The 19,629-nt window shown below is 40.7% G+C and overlaps 1 protein-coding gene across 1 annotated transcript in view; it reads left to right on the top strand.

Annotated features, from left to right (window-relative positions):
* LOC308403342 (integrin alpha-5-like) overlaps window positions 1–19,236 on the top strand; it is a 53,900-nt gene extending 34,664 nt beyond the window's left edge. The window contains exons 19-30 of the mRNA XM_080892667.1: window positions 226–293; window positions 6,215–6,365; window positions 6,895–6,987; window positions 7,278–7,357; window positions 10,051–10,131; window positions 10,222–10,327; window positions 12,525–12,683; window positions 12,781–12,888; window positions 16,544–16,657; window positions 17,093–17,194; window positions 17,310–17,432; window positions 17,976–19,236. Of these exons, the coding sequence (XP_080748793.1) occupies window positions 226–293; window positions 6,215–6,365; window positions 6,895–6,987; window positions 7,278–7,357; window positions 10,051–10,131; window positions 10,222–10,327; window positions 12,525–12,683; window positions 12,781–12,888; window positions 16,544–16,657; window positions 17,093–17,194; window positions 17,310–17,432; window positions 17,976–18,059 (1,269 nt within the window). The 3' untranslated portion in view covers window positions 18,060–19,236. The remainder of the gene's footprint in view (window positions 1–225; window positions 294–6,214; window positions 6,366–6,894; window positions 6,988–7,277; window positions 7,358–10,050; window positions 10,132–10,221; window positions 10,328–12,524; window positions 12,684–12,780; window positions 12,889–16,543; window positions 16,658–17,092; window positions 17,195–17,309; window positions 17,433–17,975) is intronic.
* Window positions 19,237–19,629: the final 393 nt, after the last annotated feature.

The following is a 19,629-nucleotide window of genomic DNA, read 5'->3' as shown; positions in this document are numbered from 1 at the left end:
CTGGTAGATGCAAATATTGTTACAGTTTTTTGTGTGTATATAGAGGATATGTATAGTCTGTATCCTCTCTTATCCTTTCATTAAATCACAAATCTGTTGTTCTGGCTTCTGTCAACACCCACTTCCTCCAGAGCTTTTCTCTCCCTGTACCTTTTGATTTTACAAGGAACCAAATCTAACTTACTGCTCCTATTTATTCCATTTATCTCGGTCTTTTTTTTTCAGGCCCAGATTCAGCTCGATTGTGGAGATGACAACATCTGTGTCCCAGATCTAAAGCTGGCTGTTTATGGGTGAGAGGAACCCACCTGATCCAATAAACACAAGTTAAAACTGCTAGCCACCTGAAGCTAAACTGCCATAGTTTTGTCCCTCACGCAACAACAATTCTAATTATTCCAAGAAAAGCTTCGACTTTTTGCAGCCAGGAAGACCAACAGAAGTCGACATGTTGTCATTTGATGAAATCAATATTGCTAAGCTGTTAGTAATCTTGCTCCTGGCTGCGTAGCTAATGCAAATCCAGCATTCACTCGTCTTTTAGCTCCGTTATGTTAACTTACTAACACTATCCATGCGGCGATGGGAATTAAGCAAAGAATAAAACACTTCCAGTTGTAACGTAATACAAAGTAGATAAGAGTGGTGAGAGTGAATCACAGAATTCGACACAGTTTTCAGGCCTTAAAACCAAAACAAGGAGCTGAAAGATGCTAAAATAGTGAACTTGGGGAAAATGATCATTTGCTCATTTTCTGTAGTATCATGACTAGTTTGCATATGAACTAAATACATATAAATACTGCAGTTTTAAAGGCTTGTTTCTTTTTAAACTGTTTTACATGAACAAAACTATAATAGCAATATCCATTTATACAGTCACACAATTCCCAGCAAGCAAACGAGCAAAGAAGAAAAACCCCTGTTATTGGCGAAGGGTTTGGGACAGGTGTAGATGTGGTTCCACCCGTTTTTCTTTTACTTTGACTCATCTGAAATAAATCCCCAAATGGAAATCTATTAATAGGAAGACTGTAACGCCTAAATGTTTCAGTCTTCATTTAAAAAGTAACACTGTTGCTGACAAACCGTCATTTTAACCTGTGACTTAAATGATAACCAAGCCATAGATTGGTTGTTTGGTGCATGTTAAAAGCTCAACAGTTATATTTGTTTGAATTATTTTATTTAATTTACTTTGAAAGTTTCAGTGTAGAAAGACAGAAAACGTGGAATGGAGGTCCTCTGGTTTTATGTTACTAAGTACTAAATAACTGGACACACAGGGAAAAAAAGTGGTAACAGAATTAAACTTCATGCAAATTTCGAAGTTATTTATCTAATGAAATCACAAATTCTTAGCAAAACATAAAATAAAGACTTTAGCCATCAATTAACTCTGAGGTCTTACTCGTCACAGGTGATAACCCTAACACCCTAACCCCGACCCTCCCTACGTTTTTCAGAAAGTGTTTCACTTAGAATCATTTCTTTGTTTGTTTCTCTGTTTCCTGATTGTCAAGACTTGGGGAAAAATAATTTTGTAAAATTTAAAAAAACAACATATTTTGATGCAGATTAGGGTCTGGGTTGAATTTCTATAATTCTAATTCTATAGTTCTTTATAAAATAGTCATTTATTTAAAGAAGTTAAGGAAAAACATATGAAGATATAAGCCTGATACACACAGAGTGAATCCTCCACCAGTATCTGAGGTCTGGGTATCTTGGCGATGACCCTAAACCTGAGCTCAACCCTAACCCGGCACAATCAGTATATATTTACATATAAAACCATGCAGGGTTCAGGTTAGGCAGGTTAGTGTCATCGATGACTCAGACCTCGGAGGGTTAAAGAACGTGATCTGGATCCACTGCAGAACTGAATGAGCTTACATGTTTCACGAACTCCAGCTTGTCAGTCTTTTTCGCTGTCAGACATGATCACATCCCCCTCTCCCTCACTGAGGAAGAATAGGAGGTTGTTTACAGCTCAGAACATGCGTGCACTGGGGTAAAGATCGTGGCTCAAGAGTTGGGAGTTCGCCTTGTAATCGGAAGGTTGCCGGTTCGAGCCCCGGCTTGGACAGTCTCGGTCGTTGTGTCCTTGGGCAAGACACTTCACCCGTTGCCTACTGGTGGTGGTCAGAGGGCCCGGTGGCGCCAGTGTCCGGCAGCCTCGCCTCTGTCAGTGCGCCCCAGGGTGGCTGTGGCTACAATGTAGCTTGCCATCACCGGTGTGTGAATGTGTGCGTGAATGGGTGGATGACTGGATATGTAAAGCGCTTTGGGGTCCTTAGGGACTAGTAAAGCGCTATATAAATACAGGCCATTTACCATTTACCATTTAATGACTCCTAGCTCTTGGCACAATAACATATCATTGTATATTAATCCTGAATCCTTGTTGCTGAATAGGCTCCAGCCAGATAGTTGGCTGTGCCTCAGCCCATTCACAAAGCGAACACACACTCCAGACTTTCTCCTCCCAGCCTGCCAGCTCTGATATGTGGACTGTTTTGCATTACATGGCCATGTGATTTCTCTTAGCTGTAGAAATACAATCAGTGCTAAAAGTTTCCCATGAAAAGTCAAAGATCTGCATTTGGAGCTGCCACAGGACCAAACTTGGAATGATTCAGCACTTCATCCATCTGCCGGTGGATCACTGACTTCCTGACGGACAGGAAGCAGCATGTGAGGCTGGGAAAGAATGTCTCGGACTCCCGGACCATCAGCACCGGCTCCCCTCAGGGCTGTGTTCTTTCTCCTCTGCTCTTCTCCCTGTACACCAACTGCTGCACCTCCACCCACCAGTCTGTCAAGCTAATCAAGTTTGCAGATGACACCACCGTTATTGGACTCATCTCGGACGGGGATGAGTCTGCCTACAGGAGGGAGGTTGAACGTCTGGTGTCCTGGTGCAGCCACAACAACCTGGTGCTGAATGCCCAGAAGACAGTGGAGATTATTGTGGACTTCAGGAAGCACACAGCCCCACTCCCCCCCATCATCCTGACTGACACCCCCATCACCTCTGTGGACTCATTCCGCTTCCTGGGTACCACCATCACCCAGGACCTGAAGTGGGAGCCCACCATCACCTCCGTCATCAAGAAAGCCCAGCAGAGGATGTACTTCCTGAGGCAGCTGAAGAAATTCAACCTGCCAACACGGACGATGATGCAGTTCTACACTGCAATCATCGAGTCCATCCTCACCTCCTCCATCACCGTGTGGTACGCTGGAGCCACTATCAGGGACAAACAGAGACTGCAGCGTGTTGTGCGCTCTGCTGAGAAGGTGATTGGCTGCAGACTCCCATCTCTGCAGGACCTATACACCTCCAGGACACTGCGGCGTGCAGCCCGGATCTCAGCTGACCCTTCTCACCCTGGACACAGTCTGTTTGACCTGCTCCCCTCAGGCAGGAGGCTCCGGTCCATTCGCACCAGAACCTCTCGCCATAAGAACAGTTTCTTCCCCTCTGCTGTTGGTCACATGAACAATAACCATATGACTGTCCCCGCCACTAACACATGACCCTACGCTGTGTCACTGCATCATTTCATGTTTGGCACTGATCACCACCTGCACTCATGTATATATCTTTCTACGTAGCACTCTATTCTTATTCTCATGTATATATCTCATGTATATCCCATGCACATATCTTTCTACGTAGCACTTTTAATTCTTATTCTTACTTTTTTTTTTTTTTTTTCATGTCTATTTAAGTGCTATTTATGACACTATGTTTGCACTGAAGCACCGCAGCAATTTCCTAATGTTGTAAACCTCAACATCTGGCAATAAACCCCATTCTGATTCTGATTCTGATTCCACTAAAACACAGTTTCCCTTCACTGACTGTTGCACACAGCGATTTCCCTTCTTTGCCAAGAATTTGCAAACAGTGGGATGTTTAAGATTCATAACCTAAAGGTCTGTCGCTGGTGTTTTAGTTGTATCCTCTGGCTTTAATTATGCTTTTATGAGCTTCATGATCCACTGTTATATTTTTCCCAGCGAAGTCAGTGTAGTATAACGTGTCAGCTGTGAGCTGCTGATTCCTGCCCATTCCTGGCATCGGTGAGAGTCTGCTGTTTGTGGGATCAGAGTTGCTTCCTCTGCATTTGCTAAATTTGCCCAAGGTTAATTAAAATCATCTGGGTGTCGTCTTACCTAGTTTGGGGTCACTGTGTCCAGACCCCTTTTTTGGGGGCGGGGGGGGGAATGGAGTGAAAGATGAACCCCGGTTCCAACCTTCAGCCACGCTCCTTTCTTCCTTTCCTGCTCAATAGAAACGTGAATTTACTACTGCCAAGTGTAGCTGATGGGGGAGGGCCAGAGTTGAAGGGTGTCGAGTGGATTTATCACTTCTCTGAAAATGTGTTTGCACACAGGGGTGTCACTATGAAGTCGAAGAATAAGGTGGGGGTCGGTTTCCTGAGACAAATCACAGTGATCAGATTTGGGTCATTTCCCATGTCACTCATGACATGATATGTCGGAGAAAATGGCCTTTGGGGACAGACTGAAACAAAGATTCATTGTGTGGAAAGACTTTGTCCCTGCTTTTCATTACGTTTTACCTTCTTTTGGGCCACGTTGGTCATGTCCTGCACCCAGTGACTTGACATAGATCTGGAAATGAAGGAAAAGTGAACTCTGCTGGCGTAGAAGCTGTGTGTGAAAGCTGCTGTTTTCAGTCATTTTGATTACAGTAAATAAACTAGCTTTTCAAGACGGAATAATAAATGGCCTGTGACAGTCAAGGGAACCAAAAGCCAGAAAATGAGTCTGACACCATGCAAGTGGCTGTATAAGGATGTACTTAGGACTTCACTATACTATGGTAAGATGGCATTATTATACAATCATCTATCATATATGATATCTGTGTATTTAAAAAAGGCATGTCAAATTCACTGTGGACCACACACAGCCCACTTTGATCTTAATTTTAAATCCCTGTGATAATTTCAACAGTACATCTCAGTTTCTCCGCATGATAAAGAAATGCTGCTGTAATCTATTACTATGACATGCTGGGCTTTTATTTAAAAAATAAATATGTCAAATTACAGAAGAAGTTTTGGTAGCTCATTCCCGAGACTGTCCTGAATTTATAAAACAGAAAGTTCTTGTGAATTCACTGATTTCTTTTCACTTTGAATATATATATATTTTTTTATATATTAAAAAAACATTTCTGTAGTAGATAGTTAATAAAACAGGAGGTTTTGATGAATTTAATTATTCATATATTACTTAATTACTTGTAGTATGAATGGTGTGGGGTGGTCTGTATCAGTAGGGAAAGCTGTAAAACCTATGAAAGTGCAGTCAAAAGGTACTCTGACCCCCCAGGTCATTTAAAAAAATAATTTACATTTAGATTCTATTAAGAGTTTCAACTTTCAGTGGCAGCATCACAAAATAATACATCAAGTACTGATAATTTTTGGCATATTCACATTCACATCAATGAGCTTAGCCTGTAACGCTGAATCCCGACTTTACTTAGTGTTGCTGCTTTCAGCTCTTTGTTTTGCTTTGGCTGTTTTTGTTCAGTCTTGCTGCTCTTGAAAAACCTTTGAAAACTTCGATTGGCAGAACCGAACATGAGTGAGAAACACTGTGGAGAATTAAGCAGCTAAAGAGTCACAGATGAGTAGCTTCCTCAGGGGCTGCTGAAGAACAGAACAGATCTACAGGAGGGAGATTATAGTGCTTATTTTAATCGTGTGGCTTAAAGCAGACTGCAAATGATTGTTTGTTGACTGTGTAACTCTTGCACAATCTGACACTTTTTGTGCATTACGTAATCATTAGGATTGTGATATATTAACCCTCTGACCCTGACGTCTCATCACTGGTAATGACCCAACCCAGTCCCTGTGTTTTGGAGAAGAGTGTTTTCAATGTTAGCCTGACAGCACTAGTTTAGGGTTGGAGTCATTGTTGATGATGGGTACTTTGGTTACGGTTGGTTATAGTATATCACTTTAGGTTAATAAAAAATAAAAATCTGGTTCAAAAACTGTTTTTCTCTGATAAATCGATTCAATTCTCAGTGTTACATGGAACTTATGGTTTTATGTGCAACAGGAAGTCTGCATAAACTGTTCTTTTAACAGCTTTCAACAGCTTTCAAAAAGGTAAGGCTCAGTGAAAACGTAGTGATGATGTTGCGCTTCTCTTTGCCCAGTGACAAGACAGAGGTTTACTTGGGAGGCGAAAACTCCGTGAGCCTGACCTTCAATGCCAGGAACGAGGGAGAGGGAGGTGCGTACGAGGCTGAGCTCTATGTGGCGCTTCCCCCAGAGGCTGACTACAGCGGGATAGCACGCAACAACGTGGTGAGTCGGTGGCGTTTAAAAGGAGGTTTAAGTATCACGGTCAGAAGCACCGTGTTTTTTCATTCAAATGATAATTATGCATAAAAATGCTTTAATGCAAATAAAATGTGGAAATTATTTTGACTTTGCATAAAGTCAAAGGTCACTTTGCCATCGTAATGTTACGCTAAAAGAGTTTTCTCAACCTGACGCCCTCCTTGTTGAGTTAAAGCCGTGAAAGAACGTGAATACACTTACTACGTTTTGAATACATTTTTTGAAAGCCCTGAAATGCAGCTGGTTGGTAGAGTCACACTCTAACTCTAGTCAGAGTTTTGATTTATTATTCTAACAACTCGTGAGACTGAAGAAGTCACTTGGCTGAGTGACGAAACGTTTCTCACACTGAAAACGCTACGTCCAGATGAATCTTCTTTCCTTACCTGGATAGCTGAGCATGCATCAAGACAACAGCTCTTTAGCTTTTACAGCAGTACACTTAATAAAGTTAAATACATGATGGAGTTTTATTTCTTTGTGTCCTTTCCAGAGCTTGACTCAGCTGACCTGCAGCTACGAGGCAGAAAACCAGACCCGCTATCTCGTGTGTGATCTGGGAAACCCCATGAAGTCTGGTACCAGTGTAAGAGCCAATAAGACCCACATGTTATTTTTGGCCTTTCCCACTCTTTGTGTCTCAGTACAATTAAGCCAAGTTGACTTGCCTAATTCATACATAAGCAAACTCGACATGTTTTCTCACCGACCTGATAAAACCTGATAAACATTGCTTTTGTGTTGAAAGAGTTTTCATTCCTTGTTTCCAAAGTGGGCGTCTCTAAGAAAAAGAACCCAGACTCTATTTAACACATTTATTTCCTTTCTCATGTTCCCTGAAATAACTGCGTGAATTTTCTGTGGCTGTTTTTGTAGCTGTGGGCCGGTCTTCGCTTCACCATCCCCAGACTCAGTGATACTTACAATACTGTTCAGTTTGAGCTCCAGATACGAAGGTAGGCCACTTTTTAGGGATTCCAGTTCAAGTGGGATGGGGTATCTTTGGCAACTGCATACCAGTGGAGCAGATTTTAATCCAAAGTATTCTCTTAATTCTTATTATAAGCTACATACAGTTTTTTTTAACAAAAAATTCTTTAGGGCAACCAAGTAAATCTGTAATCATCACTGTTATTGTGATTCTGTGGTGTAGTGGTTAACACATTTGCATAATGATCCTCGGTTTGATTCTGGTAGGACGAACAGGAGTCACAAAGCCACTTCAGGGATTAGTGTACTCTTAGTGCTGCTCTGAAGCTCAGATAAATAGGAGGGTTATGCTGGGAATGGTATCCAGTGTAAAATCTGTGCCAAATCAAATATGCACATCCATCTGAAACCCCTCAGGAAATAACAGAGCAGTTAAACATACATACTACTAGTGCTAACTCATGCTGAAGTCAACCTCAGCTGATGTCATTGCCAGTCCACACCAGCTGACTTCTTTCTACACATGGTAAATCCCATATAGGGCATGCTATTAGGCTGCTTTAGCTGCTTTCAACGTTGCTGCACCTCAACCCCAGCTCCTTGATCTATTCAGTTCAGTTTTATTTATACAGCACAACATCAGTCACCTCAAGATGCTTTATATTGTAAGGTGGACCCTACAATAATACATACAGAGAAAACCCAACAGTCATATGACCCCCTATGAGCAAGCACTTTGGCGACAGTGGGAAGGAAAAACTCCCCTTTAACAGGCTGCTGTCACGATGCCTGCTCTGTTCTTCCTAGGATTTTTTTGGAAGGGTTGAAATTTGGATTTCCATTGAAACCAAAACAAATTACACAATGTGTCAATAAAGACTTTCAACCTGAATATTTCATTCATGAAGACTTGATGTCTGAGTTAAGTGATCCCTTCATTTTTTGAGTAGCATTTAAGTTGCTGCAGATGGAAACAGCCTGTTTTAGTGATCCTGACTGAACCGCGGTTAATGTGGCTGCGTTGTAGTGATATCACACCAGCAAACATTTTGATGTTGAGAAGGTGATGGTGATCCACATCTAGTCTTCCAAACTGAAAGTTGTACTAAGTTTGGAAATTCTTAACCTGAACAAACTGAAATTGACAAAACACGCTTCATTGAGACAAGAGGAAGAACGCCAAGAAAAAAATGTTACTCATCCTACCAAAAAAAGGGACTGTGGACCTGGAAAGTGACCTGGATACTCTGGCTCCTCTAAAAATAAAGGCTCCATATGAGAAATACTCAGCAACGCGTACCTTAAAGCAGTTAACCTGTAAGCTGGAGAGGAAATGGCATCCTGCTAATTTAAAAGATCTTTTTTTTTAGCTTGGAAAAAGAGTTTGTTGCTCTATTTCTGTGGAAAGTGAACAAGATTTTCTCCAGCAACTAGAAAACACCTTTTGTAAAGTTAGAACATCTTACGATTTGTCACTGATTCAGTGCTGAAAACAAGAACAACCCCAGGTTTATTTAGTCAGAGCTTCGTTGAGCCAAATACTCTTTGAATCTGAATTAAAATGACTTTGTTCACAAGTAAAATTTTAACCATTAAAGAAAAAAAAAAGATTCATAATGAGCAGCTACTTCCAGTACTACTGATATTTATTTAGACTCATTCTCTCTGATTGAACTTTCTGTAATAACTTCAGTAATTACTTCCTCCAAACCAGCAATGCATCTACTAATGTGGGGTCTTTATGTTGTGTGTTTGAATATTAAATTCAAATTCAAATTTTATTTGTCACACACACACAACCATACACAGTATGACATGGGGGTGAAATGCTTGTAGCTGTACAATGCCCGACCATTAAATGACAGAAGAAAAGTTTTACAATATTTACAATTTACTACAAAAATTTACAAATTAACTTAGGAATTTACAGTAAAGAATGTGCAAATAGCAGAAGAGATTATAAAGATAAGGATTATAAATTATAGGAATTATAGGATTATAGGAAATGTGTGGTGGTGCGTGTGGTGATGTGTGTGAGAGTCCAGTCTTATAGTGACGTGTTTGGGAGAGTCTAGTCCTACACCTGGTTCAGGCCCCGAATAGCCTGGGTGAAGAAGCTCCTCCTCATTCTCTCTGTTTTGGCCTTAAGGGAGCGGAAGCGCTTCCCAGACCTCAACAGTGAGAAGAGTCCATTGTTGGGATGGGAGAGGTCCATCATAATCTTCCTAGCTTTGGACTTGCACCGCTTGGTGTAGATGGACAGCAGGTCAGGGAGCTCTGATTGAATGATGCGTTCTGCCGAGCGCACCACCCTTTGCAGATCTCGTCTGTCCTGATTGGTGCTGTTCCCAAACCAGGTGCAGATGTTTGACGTCAGGACGCTCTCGATGGTGCAGGAGTAGAAGTTCTTGAGCACCTTCAGTGGCAGATGGAAGTCTCTATTAGCGTGCAAAATAACTTAAACTCCCACTGGTTAAATAATACCTCATGTGAAAATACATGTTCCTACTGTGTTATCCAAATATTTTTGATTCATTTTATCTTGTAGGGTTTTTTGGTAGCATTTGCAAAGTTAGTTTTATATATATATATGTTTAATAACTTCTCAGCTCGCTTCACTAAAAGTCTACAAAATTCAGGTTTGTAAAGCTGTTTAATGCTTCTTGATCAGGTGATCAGGGCTGTTTCAGTAACATTACGTTTTTGTGGTTTGTTCTAGTAAAAATGCAAATAACTCTGAGAGCGAAGTGGTGTTTTATGAGCTGAAGGTCTCTGCCATGGCTGACATCATTCTCCAGGGGTGAGGCTTCACTTTAGACACATAACTATGACATCATTTTTCTTAACCTTCATTCTTGCCAAGATAAAAGTGTGACTGTGCCGTTTGCAGTGTTTCTCGGCCAGACAAAGTCATCTTTCCTCCTCCCAACTGGACTGTGCGACAGGGTCTGGGGGAGGAGCAGGAGATCGGCCCTGAGCTTCAGCAGGTCTTCGAGGTAAAAATAACATCTACGATACACAAGAAGCTAGTCCTATCACGTTTGCACACTGAAACATAGAAGAGTAATACATTCAAAATATTCACCAACTTTTAATGTGAGTATAGTAGTGTTGGTGAGCTTAAATTAATAGTCGTGTAAAATAGGAGCTCGGCTATTTCACTAAAACATTTTGCACTGTGAAAAAGAAGCTAACATTATCTTCTGAGGCTTAAAACGTCAGCTGTGGTTACAAAAAAAGTACACATAGGTGCCAGTGTTCACAGGAATGACTGTCCAAGAGCTGCATCTCAGACTCTACAGGCCTCAGTTAGCATGTTAAATATTGAAATTCATGACAGTACAATTAGGAAAAGACTGAACGTCTTTTAAAAAACAAATTGTCTCTTCTCTCCAGCAAGAAAATAGAATGGTTACAGTTTTGTAATGTTGCATCTAAACGAACCAAAAGACTTCTGAAACAAGGTGGTGACATTTTGCCATAATGCGCAGTGGCATATTTGGAAAATACCTCAGACCAGATGTCAAACACGGTGGTGGAGGGTTGATGATTTGGGCTTGTTTTTTGGAATATTGGAGTCACCAAGTCAGGCATGAACTCCTCTGTATAAATATTCCAGAATAAAATCTCAGGCCATCTGCCTAACAGACAGATCAACAACAGGAAAATGATAACAAGCATAGCAGCAAATCTACAATAGAGTAGTTGAAAAAAGAATCAAGGTGTTGCAATGGCTGAGACAAAATCCAGACCCCAACCTGAATGAACTGCTGTGCATAAACCAAAGCCTGTAAACCTCCAGCAACGTAAAGAAGAGTGGGTCAAAATGCCTCCACAGCTATGTGAGAGACTAAAAGTTAATACTGCTTAAGGTTGTTCTACAAGGTAAATAGGGAGCTGTTCATAAGCCATAATCATTAGTTTTTCTTATGCTCTTTCTGTATGTTTATGTGTTTTAAATGATCTTATTCTTCATTTTGTTTTATTTTTACTATTATGTGTCATTACAAAAAGTTGCAAATCTTCAAACTTGAGAGCCTGAAAGATCCTGGACTTTTTCAGATCTGTGAAGATCTGAGGAGTTCAGTTCTAAAACAAACTGGCAGGTGATTAAACTCTAGTGAGGGAATTCCTCCTTCTAACGTCACCATCCAGAAAAAGGAGGCGTCCTGAGTAACATTCCTGTGTAAAGACCGAAGCATCAATCGTCAACTGATTATCACTGCAAAATTACCACACTCCTCAGTGACACTAACACTTATGAGACCCCCATAAGCAGATACAAGAAGAAAGTCATGCATATGCAGGGTGTAACATCTCGGTGTAGGCATCAGTATGTATGGTGGTCAGTAGCTTTTTCCCTTTTAAGCTGTTGTATGCAATTCATGTCTTTCATCTAGTAGCTGCTTGTGTCTTACATTAAGAACTCATAAGTGTTGCTGTAAAATATTACCACACTCCTTAAATTGTTGAAAAGTGTGGTCATTTTGGAGTGATAATCAGATGAATTGAGAACAGCACTGCACCTCCCCTTGTCAGCTGGTAATATTGAGATGCGTCGGTCTTAACTAAGATGTGCGATAGTCTTCTTTTCCTTAAAAATGTGGCTACAAGGGGTTTCAAAGTGGGTCTCCTCCACTAGTGGATAATAACCTGGGTGCGTTTGTTCACAAGTAATCTGGTAGGATAAATCCAGTCAGAACGGATCCTGAAACCTGTTCAAAGGGAAAACAGGATTACCTGATTGGATAAGATCAGATAATCCAATAGTTTTTGGGTTTTTAAAAAAAATCTAGATCAAACCTCCAGTTTGTCTTGTTCATTTCTTCTTTTGAACAACCAGGACAAAAGTGAACTGGATGACGTGATCCATGGAAAGGAAAAAGCCGGTTCATTTTATCCGGGCTACATCTGTTGAACAACTGGACCACTTGTTTTAGAACTGAAGAGAGGTGAAACGTTCACAAACCAGTCCAGTCGGCTTCTTTTATTAAGCTCTCAAGACTATCATGACGTGGATGGCTGTGCTGGCGCGCTTGATACAGTCAAACATTGCTAATGTCATTTCACGCGTAGGACTTGTGTTTCCTTTTACTAAAATCACAATGCAAGGGAGTTTGTTTGTAAAGTGCAGTACACAATGTACAGTGTACTAAAAGAAGACACAGTATAACATGTTAAACTCTTTCTCAGTTGGTGAATAACGGTCCCAGTGTGGTGAGCCAGACATCTTTAGTGGTGAAATGTCCCCTGAAGGCTCATGGTCACTGGCTGCTCTACCCTCTGGAGGTGGTCACTGAGGGTCCACTCAGCTGCTTCTCCAAAACAACCTTAAATGCACTGAAACTTAAGGTGAGGACACACACTTACACCTTTGTTGTTAGTCTATTCTTGACTGTGAACACTGGCTTGTGTTTGCTAATGACTCCTAATGTATTTATGTTTACAGCTTCAGCCTGGGGCAGTAGAGGGTCCAGCATCACTGAAGTCCAATGTTGAGCACCGCATCCAGAAGAGGGACGTGCACAGAGATCCTCTGGCTGAACAAGGAAACCTGGTGAGACATTACAGAATATAGAAATTCAACCTGTGAAGGAGTTTTACAGAGAACATGTACTGTTCTTTGATTAATGAATGGAAATGCTTGATTACAGATTCTAGCTGCAGCTAACTCAGCTTAAAGCCATCAGGAGCTAAGCAGAGTCTGACATCTCTGTGCACTTCATGCCAAACCTTCACTGTAGCACCATAACCTATGTATAGCCTAGCTTAGCACAAACACACACAGCAGGGTAAGTTCGTAGCAAACCTAGCTAAATTCAAGTTTAAACTGAATATCCAACTTTATTCCTTCTTCTGCAACCTTGTGACAACATTTGCTCCTCATCAGTGGACGTCATGTGTCCCTTAAAGACACGGGTCATGTTTGTCTCTGTCCTCAGTGTCTGACACGTGGGTGGAGAGTAGTGGCGAGATTAGCTTGCAGATCCCAAACACTTTAAAACAAAAGCTCTTTTGTTGGGTGTCGAGTCTCTCTGAGTTTCTACGGGACTGTGTAGTGTTCAGTGGTATTTACACATGTATGCAATGCACTGAAACCAAAAGATGCAAATGAGACTGCAGAAAGCAGTAGCTCTGCCTTTTCTTGTTCTGATTCGATTGTTTGTTTCAACAGAGGAAATGGAAATAAAGATGATGAGCTCTGGTCAACATCGACAGCTGCTTGCTGTAATTGTTTGTGAGAAGAAGTTAATTACGTTTGTGATTTACTGAGTTATTTTTGTGCGGCTGACATTTGACAGCTCATCTCTAATGGCACTCGGATGAAACCAAACAACCTTAGCACACAGAAATGTTTCGAATAAACCGTGCTGCACAGTGGGAATTCTAAAAACTAAAGTATTTTTAGTATTAATGAATTGGTGCTAACTTAATAGAAGTTCACAGGTCAGTGTGAACAACAGTTACACACTCCCAGAAGAAAGTTAGGGCTGCAGAATACTGTACATGTGCATTGTTGGGTTATTTTTAAGAGATAAAAAGCTTTAATTTTGATAACTTGTAGCTTCAGTGACTTGCTGTGGTATGTGACAGTCACTAGTTTTGTTTCCAACATATCACACAGTCTGCCATGCAATGCACGATTGTTGTAGGCAATTCAATTCAATTCAATTTTTTTATATAGCGCCAAATCACAACATAAGTCGCCTCAAGGCGCTTCATAGATACAGAGAAAAACCCAACAATCATATGACCCCCTATGAGCAGCACTTTGGCGACAGTGGGAAGGAAAAACTCCCTTTTAACAGGAAGAAACCTCCGGCAGAACCAGGCTCAGGGAGGGGCGGGGCCATCTGCTGTGATTGGTTGGGGTGAGAGAAGGAAGACAGGATAAAAGACATGCTGTGGAAGAGAGACAGAGGTTAATAACAGATATGATTCAATGCAGAGAGGTCTATTAATACATAGTGAGTGAGAAAGGTGACTGGAAAGGAAAAACTCAATGCATCATGGGAATCCCCCGGCAGCCTACGTCTATTGCAGCATAACTAAGGGAGGATTCAGGGTCACCTGGTCCAGCCCTAACTATATGCTTTAGCAAAAAGGAAAGTTTTAAGCCTAATCTTGAAAGTAGAGATAGTGTCTGTCTCCTGAATCCAAACTGGAAGCTGGTTCCACAGAAGAGGGGCCTGAAAACTGAAGGCTCTGCCTCCCATTCTACTTGTAAATACTCTAGGAACAACAAGTAGGCCTGCAGAGCGAGAGCGAAGTGCTCTAATAGGGTGATATGGTACTACAAGGTCATTAAGATAAGATGGGGCCTGATTATTTAAGACCTTGTATGTGAGGAGCAGGATTTTGAATTCAATTCTGGACTTAACAGGAAGCCAATGAAGGGAAGCCAAAACAGGAGAAATATGCTCTCTCTTTCTAGTCCCTGTCAGGACTCTTGCTGCAGCATTTTGGATTAGCTGAAGGCTTTTCAGTGAGTTTTTTGGACATCCTGATAATAATGAATTACAGTCGTCCAGCCTGGAAGTAATAAATGCATGAACTAGTTTTTCAGCGTCACTCTGAGACAGGATATTTCTAATTTTAGAGATGATGCACAAATGGAAGAAAGCAGTCTTACATATTTGTTTAATATGTGCGTTGAAGGACATGTCCTGGTCAAAAATGACTCCAAGGTTCCTCACAGCGTTACTGGAGGCCAAGGTAATGCCATGCAGAGTAAGAATCTGGTTAGATACCATATTTCTAAGCTTTTCAGGGCCGAGTACAATAACCTCAGTTTGATCTGAATTAAGAAGCAGAAAGTTAGCGGCCATCCAGGTCTTTATGTCTTTAAGACATTCCTGCAATTTAACTCATTGGTGTGTGTTATCTGGCTTCATGGACAGGCACAGGGAGACTAACGCTTCCATGAGGAAACTAGAAACCCAGACAGTGTGGTTCATTCATAATCATAAAACACACCAACACTGTTGGTTATATATCATATTTCTACACATATGAACCGTTCATGACCCCTGGAATCATTTATGGATTTCTCTCTTTTGGGGCTTATGGGAGGCACATCTTGTTGGTGTAGGTAGGGTTAGGACAGGCTGTATTCACGATGTGAACCCTACTCAGTTGGTAATTGTTGATTTCAAAGGGACACTTTAGACCCTCTTGGCTTTTTAAAAATATATAGGGTTTGGGTTTAGGGCTGGGGTTTCACTGACAATGACTTACACCTCACAGGGTTAAACTGAAAGCTGAAATATTAAATAAACAACAACATTACTTTGTTCAATACACGACTTTACTCATTTACACACATCACAGGAGTTTCAGTGTGTGCTGTGGGGATCTGAGAACAGAGGCATGTGAATTGCCAGCAATCTTCTTTTGATTATATCCAAAGAATGAAGTTCAGTTTTTAGTCAGTGGGATTTTGAATGAAGTTTTCTTGGCGCTCAAACTGGTTCATATCAACTCTGTATAGAGCACCGGTGACTTTGACATCTTATATCATCACTGCACTGTAATCTGCTCTTACTCTGTCACTGTGCTGCCAAAACCATTTAACTGTGTGAGCCTTTCCAGAGGACCCGTCTTATTTTTAGAACATGTTTCAACATTTTAGCTTAATTCAAAGTCATAATAACTAACAATACTAATGCTAAGCATAATACAAAGAAACATAATCTCTGTTTATCCATGTGTTTATATTGCTACAAAAACAACTGCTAGGGTTTATGGTTATGCAGTTATATCACAGCATGTGAGGTATTCTCTTCTATATCGAAGATGGGGCTGTTTCTGTATAGTTCTTACAGGAAATTTGTCTTGAGCTTAGAGTCACTGCCACTCCGAATATTGACTGCCAGATGATGCATTGAAGTGCCAAAGCTCACAAAGTACGGAAGTACACTCAACAAATCATCCTACAAATCAGGAACGTTTAAAAGACTTTTGCAGGCTTCTCAGTCCCTGAGGCTGTGAGAATTAACGCTTAACAGTGAAATTGACAAATGGAAAACTTTTTATCAAACTAAGGAAAGTAAAGCACATGTATGCAAATGCATCATGTAGTAGAAAAATCCTTGCATGGTTTTTTTTTGTTTAAATTGCTGTTGTGAGGGCAGTAATTAGTCATTAGTAATGAAAGAAATGACGGTGAATGGTTAACTGGAATGTGCTGTGCCTGCTCTGTCCCTCTGTAGACATGCAGTACAGTGGAGTGCTGGCAGCTGCAGTGTAATGTGGGGCTGCTGCAGAGAGGACGAAGTGTCATCCTGACTGTACGCTCAAGAGTCTGGGCTGAAACGTTCATGGAGGTGAGACTACAGGTCTTTGAACTCTGCATTACTGCTCTGTAGTGTCAGTCATGTCTTTCAAGTTTGAGAAGAAGAAACTCAACTAAGGAACAGACTAGAGCGGATGAAGGCGAGAACCTGCAGGAGTCTGTGCTCATGCTGCCCTCTGTCGACCGACAAAAACAGACAGTGTGTCTCATCCACATTAGATCATTATTCATACCTAACAGTTTTCCTAATGAACTTAATAGGCTTTCTACTGTTAATTGTGACATTTTATAATTAAATTTTGAGCCTACTATAACCCACAGTACAGAGTAGATGATGTATGGAACGATAAACTAATATTTAAAGAAATAGTACGAAACTGATTTCGCAGAAATCACAGAGGCTTTTGATTTTCCTTAGATACAAAAAAGTTTCCTCATTAAACTTTTGTTTATCGATCGTCCACAGCGAGCCTATAAGCAGTACACGCTGGAGTGCTCCGTTCACTTCAGCGTGGACAGGATGCCGTATTCTGTTTCTCCCACATTAAAGCCATCAGGATCCAAAAAGGTAACATCAACAGCTTTTTTCTGTGTTTTTACAATTTCACAAGCTCTTTAGATTTTTCATTTACAAATGAAAATCAGTGCACGGTGGATCAGTTCTGCGGTTTCCTGTTGTTCAGGTGGCGACTGCTGTGATGTGGAATAAACCCAACAGTCAGTACTCGGTTCCTGTGTGGATCATCATCCTGGCTGTTCTAGCTGGGTTGCTGTTGCTGGCCTTGCTCATATACTTACTTTACAAGGTAACAAGGTGTTCAAATACCCTACTTTTAGCATGATCACAGAAAAACAGCTCTGGAATAACTTGGTTGTTACACATTGCAGTTTTTGTAATATTCTTGATAAATATGAGATTGACAGCACTAACCTTCGGGCTTTTCTGCTCTACTGAGTTACAGCCTGAGCCAAAGACCCCAAAAACAGATTTTTGTTTCTTTAGTCAGTTTGTTTACTTATAACTGCTGAAAGCTGTGATCTGAACTAAAGCTGTGCTTGCAGGACACGGAAATTGTAAGATTGTCTTTCAGTTGTTACTGCGGGAACAAAAACCCAACAAAAACCATTACAGAAGCAAGAAAAACAATGTGTTGTAGAAAAATCAGTATGGCTGTCATTAGATAGTGTTTGTGGATTGACTAGATATTGTAAAAGTGACTATTCTTTAAGAGTTGTGAGTTGCATTTTGGGTAAGTTATCAGGGAACAGTGTATTTTTTTACACGTATCAGTTGTGAAGCTCACACGTTATTATTGTTTTGCATCTAATCTCTTCATCCTTTGCTTTAGATGGGCTTCTTTAAAAGATCAGACCCATACGGTACGACCATGGAAAAGGCCAAACTCAAACCCCAGGCGTCCTCTGAAGCTTAGATCTGAACGGAGCCTCCACCTGCAGCTGTTCCAAAGAACTGGAAGTATTGTCGCATTCCCAAAAAAATAACGGAAATTCCTAATTATAAGCAGGCCACCCATTCATGAAGGGACAGTTATGGGTGCTGTATCACTGGAAGATAAAAATGTCTGGTGCTGCACTAAAACATTACAGGGGTCACGCAGTTGGATATGCACTGCTGTTTGTTGGACATTCCTCTGTGCAGTCAGAGACTTTTCTAGAAGCTCATCCTGTCATATTATACTCCTGCATTGACAATAAAGAAACAAATGGACATCCAACAAAAGGCACCAAAACGTCGGTAGTTCATGAATGCAAAAAAAGTGTGATTCAAGCCATGTTTGTAAGCTTGGTGTTGATGATTTTGAAAATTCCTGCTTATGAATGATGCCTAACCCACTTGTTATTTATGGCACAATGATTTCCTATTGATTGTTGAATGTTGTACTGTACTGTCCACAGGAAGAAAAAAAATCAAAAAAGCAACTTGCCAAATCTGCAATGTTTAACTTGAATTTTTCTCTCCCATATTGGGAGGTACTTTGTGTATGATGTAATGTATTCATTGTGTTATATTGATGTTGTGGCGCAGAATAAAACCTAATTTTGTATACCCACACAAGAAGCTATGATCAGCCTTTTACAGCTAGATTGGGCTGCCTGGTAGGGAGCTGGTTAGCACTGTTGTAGGAGCTGCCTGCTCGAGGAAGGAGATTTTGCAGTGGAGTAGGAACACCAGCAACATCACCTCGCTCAACTTCTTCTGCAGGAACCTGCTCACCAAATTAAACCCCTTTCACCCAACTTAATCCCCAAGAGCTCCTTCAGCTATTTTTCTTTTCTTTCTTTCTTTCTTTTTGCATTTAGGGGCACTGGCACATGGAAAAAAATGCTATATGTAATAGGTCATTCTTCTGACGTCTATTCACCTTTTCTTTAGTTGGACTGAACGTGAAGTCCTCCAACTTAAACTCCATTTTTGACACCACCACACACAAGAAAAAGCTACTCATTTAGAAACATTGATTTATAATTACTCCCTTTATTTTCCATTAAATTATCAAATAATGATTTCTTTTGTATTTTTAGAATAAAAATAATTAAATCCAGCACTGCATCATAAAACCCTGAAGTGCTGTTTTTATTTGCAGAGTATTTTAGACTTTCTTATAGTTTACACCTGGGACACGGAGGACAAAAACTGTGATGAAATGTATTGATGCTTTCATCAACCAATAAAAGCAAGATGAAAGTTTGGAAGTGATCCAATTAGAAGTAATATCCTTCTGATCAGGAGTAATATCCTTGTGCAGTAAGTTTAGACCCTCACATTTTCTCATGAAAATGGGACAAAATGTCAACACTTGGGAGGACCAGAAGACATATGGACACATTTCCCATCTGATGTTATTGAAGATAAGACCCTTTGTAAACCAAAGGAGCAACTGCAGTAAAAACACAGCAAAGGTAGGCTTTACATTTTACATTACATTACATCAAAAGGCGTAAACTACATCGAAATGTGCTGTCAAAATGCTAAGAAGCAAA

The sequence above is a fragment of the Rhamphochromis sp. 'chilingali' genome (genome assembly GCF_963969265.1).
Source record: "Rhamphochromis sp. 'chilingali' genome assembly, chromosome: 9".
NCBI lineage: Eukaryota > Metazoa > Chordata > Actinopteri > Cichliformes > Cichlidae > Rhamphochromis > Rhamphochromis sp. 'chilingali'.
Note: the sequence above shows the minus strand (reverse complement) of the source record. Positions and strands in the feature narration are given on the sequence as shown.